The sequence below is a fragment of the Sinocyclocheilus rhinocerous genome, unplaced genomic scaffold (genome assembly GCF_001515625.1).
Source record: "Sinocyclocheilus rhinocerous isolate Xijiao unplaced genomic scaffold, SAMN03320098_v1.1 scaffold561, whole genome shotgun sequence".
NCBI classification, from domain to species: Eukaryota; Metazoa; Chordata; class Actinopteri; order Cypriniformes; family Cyprinidae; genus Sinocyclocheilus; species Sinocyclocheilus rhinocerous.
Window position 1 is genome coordinate 510,405 of NW_015641041.1, and position 10,814 is coordinate 521,218.

The 10,814-nt window shown below is 35.0% G+C and overlaps 1 protein-coding gene and 1 pseudogene across 1 annotated transcript in view; both read left to right on the plus strand.

Annotated features, from left to right (window-relative positions):
* The window catches only part of LOC107754363 (THO complex subunit 5 homolog), a 23,615-nt gene extending 15,239 nt beyond the window's left edge, over positions 1-8,376 (plus strand). The window contains exons 11-21 of the mRNA XM_016570782.1: positions 610-653; positions 751-850; positions 2,062-2,170; positions 2,266-2,367; positions 2,741-2,828; positions 3,049-3,099; positions 3,771-3,914; positions 4,038-4,125; positions 5,223-5,338; positions 5,429-5,622; positions 8,147-8,376. Coding sequence (XP_016426268.1) covers positions 610-653; positions 751-850; positions 2,062-2,170; positions 2,266-2,367; positions 2,741-2,828; positions 3,049-3,099; positions 3,771-3,914; positions 4,038-4,125; positions 5,223-5,338; positions 5,429-5,622; positions 8,147-8,210 — 1,100 coding nt within the window. The 3' untranslated portion in view covers positions 8,211-8,376. The remainder of the gene's footprint in view (positions 1-609; positions 654-750; positions 851-2,061; positions 2,171-2,265; positions 2,368-2,740; positions 2,829-3,048; positions 3,100-3,770; positions 3,915-4,037; positions 4,126-5,222; positions 5,339-5,428; positions 5,623-8,146) is intronic.
* Positions 8,377-8,735: 359 nt separating this feature from the next.
* LOC107754333 (chitinase domain-containing protein 1-like) overlaps positions 8,736-10,814 on the plus strand; it is a 5,711-nt pseudogene continuing 3,632 nt past the window's right edge.

Consider the following 10,814-nt stretch of genomic DNA (forward strand, 5'->3'; position numbering starts at 1 on the left):
AAATAATGTTTATAAACCAATTATAATTAATTAAGTTGCTTAAACAACTATAAACAAAACAGCATCATGTATGTATGCATAGTTTAATACAAAGGGCCGAAAGCCAATCACACAGATTACATTTTTCATTTAAAAACACGAGATGCAGTGGAATGGGGAAATAAAGTTTCGAGATATGTTTTTTTCAAAGTTAAACTTGCATTAATTTTACATGGCTTTCTAAACATGTGGCTCTTTTGTGCGAGACTTGAGTGCAACGGTGATAGATGTCCCTCTAGAAAATGCTCTAAATATGCATTCTGTGTGAACGGCTTGATGTTCTCTTTTCCTGCAATATTTGTAATTAACAATTCAGCAGCGCCGCATCTAGTGGCTTCAACTGGACAGGCTAACAAAAACATTATAATACAACGACACTTACATCGTCATCGCATCTCGTGCGCCACTGATAATGCTGCCTCCTTAACGCAAACCTAAAATTCGAATGCAATGTTTTTGCATTCGAATGTGGATTTTTATTTTAAATTCGACGAATATTTTAAATTCACATTTTTTTTTGACAGCCCTAGTGATCAGTGGGGTCTTATGTTTTGTGTGTTTTGGTCCCAGATGATGAAAGTGATTCAGATGCTGAAGAGGAGCAACAGAACACAGTCAGACTCGATTTTAATCTTCTTCTCCAGTTCATTATCTCATCTCATTAAATAGTTTGTGAGCTAATGTACTCATTTTCCGTCTCTCTCTGTTCAGAAGCGCCGGCGTGCGACTGTAGGTGTTCAACTGGATGACAAGCGTAAAGAGATGCTGAGACGCCACCCTCTCTCGCTCTGCGTGGACCTCAAGTGCAAAGGTGTGTGAAACCATAAATAGATATAGTTGCTCACAAAGGCTGTACAAAATCACATCAAAAATAGAATAAAAACATTAAATTGTGAAATATTATTACAATCTAAAATAACTGTTTTCTATTTGAATATATTCTAAAATGTAATTTATTCCTGTGTTAGAAAGCTAAATTTTCAGCATCATTACTCCAGTCTTCAGTGTCACATGATCCTTCTGAAATCATTCTAATATAATTTGCTGCTCAAGAAACATTTATTATTATTATCAATGTTGAAAAGAGTTGTGCTGCTTCATATTTTTGTGGAAATTGTGATCCAGTTTTTCATGATTCATAAATGAACAGAAATTGAAAAGAACGGCATTTATTTGAAATGGAAATCTTTACTGTCACTTCTGATCAATTTAGTGCATCCTTGCTGAATAAGATTATTAATGTAAAAAATGTACTGACCCAAAACTTTTGAACAGTAGTGTAAATTAGGTTATTAGGATTTTTTTAATTTTTTTATGAATGCTTTATATGAATATAACAAAGTAAATAATTAAAATTTAAATAAATACAATTTAAATGAATAATTTGTTATATTGGAAGTCATATTTTTTGTGCCAGATATAAAAAGATTTGTTTGTAATATTTTAAAAATTATAATTGTTATTTGTGACCCTAGAGCACAAAAGCAGTCTTAAGTCGCTGGGGTATATTTGTAGCAATAGCCAACAATACATTGTATGGGTCAAAATTATGCCAAAAATCATTAGGATATTAAGTAAAGATCATGTTCCATGAAGATATTTTGTAAATTTCCTACCGTAAATATATCAAAACGTAATTTTTGATTAGTAATATGCATTGCTAAGAACTTCATTTGAACAACTTTAAAGATGATTTTCTCAATATTTTGATTTTTTTGCACCCTCAGATTCCAGATTTTCAAATAGTTGTATCTTGGCCAAATATTGTCCGATCCTAACAAACCATACATCAATGGAAAGCTTATTTATTCAGCTTTCAGATGATGTATAAATCTCAATTTTGAGAAATTGACCCTTAAGACTGGTTTTGTGGTCCAGGGTCACATATATGCAATTAAATGTATAGCCCTCTTAAATAGTTAAAATGTAATTAGCTTTTTTCTTAAGATTTATTGTAATTAGTCATTTGATATAGTTATGTAGTTAGCCTTTTTCATCAGTACTTGTATTATCTTTCCCCAGACGGCAGCGTCCTGCATCTGTTTTTCTATTATCTCATGAATCTCAACATTCTGACTGTGAAGACCAAAGTTTCCACCACTACAGATCTGTCCGGAGCCGTCAGCGCTGGGTCAGTGCAGCTGCACCAAAACCAAACCTAAATCAAAAGCTTGCACAGTTAGTGTGGTTGTTTGTTTTCTAACTCCATTTATGCTTCTGTCACAGAGAGCTGCTGAACTCCGAGAGTCTGCTGAACTGTCTTTATGCATCTGATCACGGCAAAGAGACGCCCAACCCTGCCAACCGCTACCAGTTTGATAAAGTCGGGTAAGGTTGACGTCTCCACTTTAGTAGTAACACTGACATAATTAAATTAAGTTAACTAAATGATGGTTTTATGCAGAAATTTCATTAATGGGCATTTTTTAAAATGTTTTTACTTGGAAAATTGTAGACTTTGTACCAAATATAAAACTGAAAGAGCTTCAATTGTACATTATGATTTTTGTACTATATTTGTTGTATGAATATTAAATTATTATGTATAATTAATAAATAATACGTAATGTATAATTAATAAATTATAATGTAATAAATATGTTTTCTTTATTTTATTTTATTTTAATTTCTCATGAAAAAAGCCTTTGCTTCTGAAATGGCATTAAATAATAAATGTAATAAAATGTAATTTTCTGTGCAGAATCACTACGTTTGCGGATTATGTGTCAGATCTCGGACATCCGTATGTTTGGGTGCAGAAACTGGGTGGCCTGCAGTTCTCGTCTGATGTGTGTATTACATTATGCAATGATTTTATTTTTATGCTGTGTTTGTAAATGAGTCTTGAATGCACAATATATCTCCGACCATATCAACGTTTCCAAAAATCAGCTCCAGGGTCACATATTAAAGCCTTGTTCAGAGTCAGACTGTCAGTCCAAATCTGATTTTTGTTCATATCTGATTGGAATCCGTTGACTGTCCACACTGTGTATCGCAACTGCTCAGTTCGTTTTACTCGATATCTGCATCGGTTTCTATGGCAATGACGACGTGTTGGTATGTCTATGCTAAAAACAACAATAAGAGCAATACAGTTTGCAATACAGATGTTGTCTTACAACATGCTGCCGTCGCGATGGATTATAATATTACGTCAGTATGTTTTCTACAAACAACATCTGACGTGTTTATTGTTTACGTGACGTGAGAACGTGAAAAAGCTACGCAAAATCCAATCTGAGCGGTCCGACTGAAACGCATTTCCAGAAATTCGATTTGAATAGGATTTCAAACCACATATGAATGTAGCTTTCGTTGCCGTTCAGATGCACGATTTGGGCTGACAGTCTGAACGAGGCTTAAGAAACAAGATAAACTCAGAAAATGTGTGTTTAGTCAATAAATATGCATTATTATATACATACACTTCACAAAAATATGAAGCAGCACAACTGTTTTCAGATAACAAGAAATGTTTCTGAGCATCAGATCAGCATATTAGAATGATTTCTGAAGATCATGTGACACTGAAGACTGGAGTAATGATGCTGAAAATACAGCTTTGATCACGGGAATAAATTACATTTCAAAATGTTTTCAAATAGAATACAGTTATTTTTAATTGTAATAATATTTCACAGTATTACTGTATTTTTCATCAAATGAATGCAGCTTTAATAAATATATTAATTGAACCATGATGCTTTTGGTTGTTGCTGTCTGTTTAGTTTGTTGCATTAACAATGCAATGGGTTTGTTCTGTTCCAGAGCACAGCATCATACCTGTCTCCAGCGAGTGCCAACATCTGTTTCCTGCTAAAGTGGTTTCCGGTCTCATGCGCTGGACCATGATGAGCTACCAGGAATTCACTGTATGTTCCTTCCAGTCTTCTCTTTCGAATAGGGATGTTTAGCATCTCACATTGACATCATGTAGTGCACATCTGCTTGAGTGAAAAGCAGTATCTCAATGTACTTTGGTTCTTGTTCAACAGGAGCTGGGCTTCGTGCAGCATGTGTTGAAGGCCGGTCTGGTGCGTGAGACCGATCTGTTCTTCATGGCAGTTGTAGAGAGAGGAACAGGTGGGAACTGTGCTCTTGTGTCAGACTCTTCACTGTCGACATGTCTGGTTTGCAGCTTCTTCTGGCCTAAAATCGTCCCCTTGGACAGGAAGAGACCATCTGACTGACATGTTCAGTGGCCATCCACAGTTTTTATGTGATGTTTCGAGTGGCACGTAAATCTGAACTCAGTAATATCTCGTTTACTTGCTACTAGGTATCTCAAATCAAAGTCTTGAACATCTTTCCGAGCAGTGTTTTTATTAACTAAAACTATTAAAAATCTATTAAAACTATTTAAAAGGTTTTGTTAATTGAAATAAAGTATTAATATTTGATGAAAAATTTTAAAAACTTAAAAATTTAAAAATGTTGCATTGAAAGGTTGACAGATTAAAACCTTAAAAAAATGTAATTGCTTTAAAATATAAAAAAGTTATTTTATTTCAGCTAGTAAAACTAAATAAACTGAAACCAAAAACTTGAAAACTATATAGACGTATTTAAAAAATAAATAAATAATAAAAATGGCAAAACACTACAAAATTACTAAACATTTAATTAAGGTTAAAATGAAAACAGAATTCTTAAAATTCATAATTTTATCAAAAGTTAGTATATCAATAGTATATCAATAATACTAAAATAATATTGTTGCATTGGCAACTAAATTAAATAAAATAAGTTAAACTACTAAAATTACTGAAATAAAAATTAAAGCTAAATAGAACTAAAAAACCTAATAAATAGGACAAAAGCACATAAAATTACTAAAACTTTAAAATGAAAGCAAAAAATATATTTTAAAAAATCAAATAAAAAATATTAACAACTATAATAGCATATTAATTATATTAAAATAACACTTGCATTGTCAATGAAATTCTAAATGAAATAAAATAAATTTAATTTGAAGTACTACAATTACTAAACCTAAAGTTTAAAAAAAATTAAGGCTAAATAAAACAAAAAACCGTATTCAGTATATTAATAAATACTATAATATTGTATAAACATTGCTAAAGTAACACTGTTTCAGAGATTCAGCGACGTGAGCATCATAAATTCCACAGTCATGGAAATGTTTGATGACATAACTCTGTCTTTGGTTCTCTCAGCTCGTCTGCTGGCCGCTGTGGTGATGAACCCGCGTTACCCTGAGGTCGCGCCGCTCTTCTCTTTCTCTCTGCACTGGAAAGAAGAGCGCAGCGGGCGCACTGATGATAACCTGCGGGTAAGAGCCTTGCAGCTGCAGCGTGTGCAGAGCTGCTCAGGTGTATTCAGTGTGAAATTATTCTCTAAGTGATGTGGTTGTCATGCGCAGGCGATGGAGAGCGAGGTGAACGTGTTCCGCTCCGAGCTGCAGGGGCCACGCCCGGGTCTCCAGCTCCTGACCAATCAGATCCAGCGCTTGTGTGTGTGTCTGGATGTGTATCTGGAGACGGAGAGTCAAGTGTGTGACGGCTCTGAGGGACCCAAGGAGTTTCCCAGAGAGAAGATGTGCTTGCGCACTGCCAGGTAACACACTAGACCTGCTTTAACCACACTGCTGTTCAAAAGTTTTGGATGAGTAAGATTTTTAATGTGTTTTAAAGAAGTCTCTTCTGCTCACCAAGGCTGGATTTATTTGACCAAAAATACTGAAAAAAACTGTAATATTGTAAAATATTTAAAATAATGGGTTTCTAAAAGCACATAAAATTACTAAAACTTTAAAATGAAAGCAAAAAATATATTTTAAAAAATCAAATAAAAAATATTAACAACTATAATAGCATATTAATTATATTAAAATAACACTGTTGCATTGTCAATGAAATTCTAAATGAAATAAAATAAATTAAATTTGAAGTACTACAATTACTAAACCTAAAGTTTACAAAAAATTAAGGCTAAATAAAACAAAAAACCGTATTCAGTATATTAATAAATACTATAATATTGTATAAACATTGCTAAAGTAACACTGTTTCAGAGATTCAGCGACGTGAGCATCATAAATTCCACAGTCATGGAAATGTTTGATGACATAACTCTGTCTTTGGTTCTCTCAGCTCGTCTGCTGGCCGCTGTGGTGATGAACCCGCGTTACCCTGAGGTCGCGCCGCTCTTCTCTTTCTCTCTGCACTGGAAAGAAGAGCGCAGCGGGCGCACTGATGATAACCTGCGGGTAAGAGCCTTGCAGCTGCAGCGTGTGCAGAGCTGCTCAGGTGTATTCAGTGTGAAATTATTCTCTAAGTGATGTGGTTGTCATGCGCAGGCGATGGAGAGCGAGGTGAACGTGTTCCGCTCCGAGCTGCAGGGGCCACGCCCGGGTCTCCAGCTCCTGACCAATCAGATCCAGCGCTTGTGTGTGTGTCTGGATGTGTATCTGGAGACGGAGAGTCAAGTGTGTGACGGCTCTGAGGGACCCAAGGAGTTTCCCAGAGAGAAGATGTGCTTGCGCACTGCCAGGTAACACACTAGACCTGCTTTAACCACACTGCTGTTCAAAAGTTTTGGATGAGTAAGATTTTTAATGTGTTTTAAAGAAGTCTCTTCTGCTCACCAAGGCTGGATTTATTTGACCAAAAATACTGAAAAAAACTGTAATATTGTAAAATATTTAAAATAATGGGTTTCTATTGTAATGTACTTTAAAATGTGATTTATTTCTGTGATGCAAAGCTGAATTTTCTGCATCATTACTCCAGTCTTTAGTGTCACATGATCCTTCAGAAATCATTATAATATGCTAATTTATTATCAATGTTGGAAACAGTTGTGCTGCTTAACATATGTGACCCTGGACCACAAAACCAGTCGTAAGGGTCAATTTCTCGAAATTGAGATTTATACATAATAAATAAATAAGCTTTCCATTGATGTATGGTTTGTTAGGATAGGACAATATTTGGCCGAGATACAACTTTTTGAAAATCTGGAATCCGAGGGTGTAAAAAATCAAAATATTGAGAAAATCACGTTTAAAGTTGTCCAAATGAAGTTCTTAGCAATGCATATTACTAATCAAAAATTAAGTTTGAATATATTTACGGTAGGAAATTTACAAAATATCTTCATGGAACATGATCTTTACTTAATATCCTAATGATTTTTGGCATAAAAGAAAAATCGATAATTTTGACCCATACAATGTATTGTTGGCTATTGCTACAAATATACCCCAGCGACTTAACACTGCTTTTGTGCTCCAGGGTCACATATATATATTTTTTTGTAACCTGTGATACTTGTGTCAGGATTCTTTGATGAATAAAGTTAAAAAGAACTTTTCTAACAATATAAGTCTTTATTATCACTTTTTATCAATTTAACACATCTTTACTTTTGAATGGTAGTGTATATTGTTACAAAAGATTTCTATTTTGAGTAAAAGCTGTTCTTGTTAATCAAAGAATCCTGAAAAAAGTATCACAGGTTCCAAAAAATATTATGCAGCAAAACTGTAATAAATCAGCATTTAAGAATGATTTCTGAAGGATCATGTGACACTGAAGACTGGAGTGATGCTGATGAAAATTCAGCTTTGCATCACAGGAATAAACTATATTTTAAAGTATATTCAAATAGAAAACCATTATTTTAAATTGCAATAATATTTCACAATATTACTGTTTTTTTCCCGTATTTCTGATCAAATAAATGCAGCCTTGATGAGCACAAGAGACTTCTTTCAAAAACATTACAAATCTTACTGATCCCAAACTTTTGAACAGCAGTGTACACTGAGGAATGAATCAAAATGATTGTTTGCTGGAAGTTAATAATTCAACCCATTGTGTTTCTGTAATCTGGTGTATTTTCGGGTGAAACTTACATGTAAATGACATTACAAATTCAGGCTTTTTCCCCAATCATGAGACATGCATTGATAAATCGTGCACATTAAGCAATGTTTGTTTTTAGAAATAAAAGTTTTACATTTTGATTCCATGATAACTTTGAGTTGTATTTAACCCAGAATATGGTGAAAAATTTCCATGTTTTTCATGGATACAAATAAGTGTTGTTCATGTGAAATCTCATGTCTTTCTCTCAGGGGTCCGAGCCGTCTGAAGCCCTTCAAGTACAACCATCCTCAGGGCTTCTTCAGTCACCGCTGAATCCGGATTGCAGGATGAGCGAGACTGCTTTAGTGTTGTTAGGAGGGGCTGAAATCCCTCTCTCATTCTCTGTTATCTACCTTTTATCTCTATTCTTTCACCTGTGTTTCTCTGTTTGCTCATATAATGTGAATTAGAAAATAAAACACTGATTTTGATAAGAAAATCTCAGTCGTCTTAGCTGTTTAATGATTCCAACTTTTTGTGGTATTACCTGCATGTATTATTATTTTATGTATTTATTTTATATAATGTTTTACATTTTTTATTATATTTATAATTTGGATTATTTTATTATATAATTATATACACACATTTATACACACATAAACATACTGTATATATACATATATGTATGCAGTCACTTGTTTTAATTCTTTTAAATTTTTTTTACATGCATTCGTACTTTTCATATAAACAAAAAATTACGGAAAACAATAATTTATTAGAGACTCTTATTTTGAAATCCACGACGGTTCGTGGTCACGTGACAGTAAATAATGCACACAGTCTGTCAAACCTGTATGTGCACACATCACCTCTGCTGAAGATCATGAACATTTATATCGCAGATTAAACATATTAGACACATATCGGGTGAGTGATTGGATTTACTGCAGGGGATAAAATCGACAACTTTTTTATTTTGACCCTCTCGTGCAGCACAGGTGCATTTAATGCTGCATTAGAGTCACATTAAGATGAATAAGATGCAGGGGCTTCAGAAACAACCCTAAATATTTCTTCATTGATACTGTGGTGGTACCATAGTAACGTGTTGATATCAAATGCTTTCTGATTATTAAAATCTGTCTGTGATGTTCCTCAGACAGCAGAAGTGCTGAAATGAGAGCAGATTTGACTTTTCTGCACGTTTGTTTGCTGCTTCCTGTAGTCAGAGGCACATTATCAAAGACCGATGCCAGAAAAGCCAGTAAGATCCAGGAGGCCGAGGTGAGACTACTGTCTGCAGCTGAGACCAGTTTTACACCGCTTTATCAACAGCTGTGGTGTAAGTGCTAACACTGCTGAATGTGTGCTTGTGTGTCTGAAGGCGACAGTGGCTGATCATCCGGTGCAGGATCGGGGTCTGCTGGTGACGGACCCTCAGTGGTGGGACATCGTGAGAGAGGAGAAGAGGTTCTGTCCTCAGTGTGTGTCCACAGCTTCTATAACAGTGTAAATTTGCTGTCCCCTCAAAATAACTCAACACACAGCCATTAATGTCTAAACCGCTGGCTACAAAAGTGAGTACACCCCTAAGTATCTATCTATTGTCCTTCCGTTCGTCTGTCTGTCTGTATCTATACAGTATATCTGTCTATCTGTCTGTCTGTCTATTCATCCATCTTTCCGTCTCATCTCTCAGTGGAACTCTCATGGATATGACATTGCTAAGTTGTTTGGTCCGAAGCTGACATCCGTGTCTCCGGTGTGGCTTCAGCTCAGACGGAGGGGACCGGAGAGCTTCCACATCACCGGTCTTCATGACCATGATCCCGGTCTGATCACTTCTCTTCCTTTGTAAAACAATGATGCTTTATGGAGAAAAAAGCCAAATGATTTTATTTAGACACTAACAATGCTCGTCTTTTCACAGGTTGGGTCAAAGCCGTGAGGAAGGCCAATAAGAAAAAATAAAATGAGTGAGTACGGATTTAGTGTTGTGGAAGACATGAGGTTGATCTAGCTGAAAGCGTCAGGTGCTCAGCGTGTGTTTCTCTCGCAGTTCCTCGGCTGTTGTTTGATGGGTGGTCCTATCAGGACTACATAAGCGTACTGGACAGCGAGGATGAGATGGAGGAGTTGGGTCGAGAGGCGCTGGAAGTGGCAAAGGTGCTGTATTTATATGCTGTTCATGTCATGTCGAAATGATCATTTTTACGGGACCTTTCCTGACAAGGAGATCCATATTCCACTTCCTGGGAGTCGGAGTGCTCAGGTTTTTGTCAGTCTAACAGGAAGTTCCCAGTCAAAAGTCTGACTATAGGCCATATACTGTATTTGATTAGTGTAATTTCACTTTTGTGTAACCAAAATATCATACGTGTATGCTGGTTGATCTGCTCTGATGAAGCTGATTTGATTTCGTGATCATGAGAATCAGTGACTGACTGTGATTTTGCTCCTCAGGCTGAAGGGTTTGGAGTTATGGAGTCAACTCGGAGGAAACAAGAGAAAGTGAGTAAGAGTGTGTGTTGGTACTGTTAACTATATATATATATATATATAAAACTTTAAAAACGTAACCGTAAAAACTAACTGAAATAAAAAGTTTAACTTAACTAAAACTGAAATAAAGTTAAATAGAAAGACAACAAAAATGACTAAAATGAAAAACACGCTTAACAAAATGACTAAAACTTCAACTGAAATTAAAATGAAGACAAAATATAAAAATAAAAGATAAGTCAAAATATTAATAATTGCTATAATTATATTCACCCACTGTTTTTCAGCCGAACCCCATTTGACCTAAAGTATTTAATTGAAGTGAGATTTTAATTAGATTTTAACTTAATATTTCAAGAATTTAACAACAACACATCTGCATACAGTTCTCTGTTGTCAGATAATGGTAATGTAGCATGCAAAAAAAAAAAA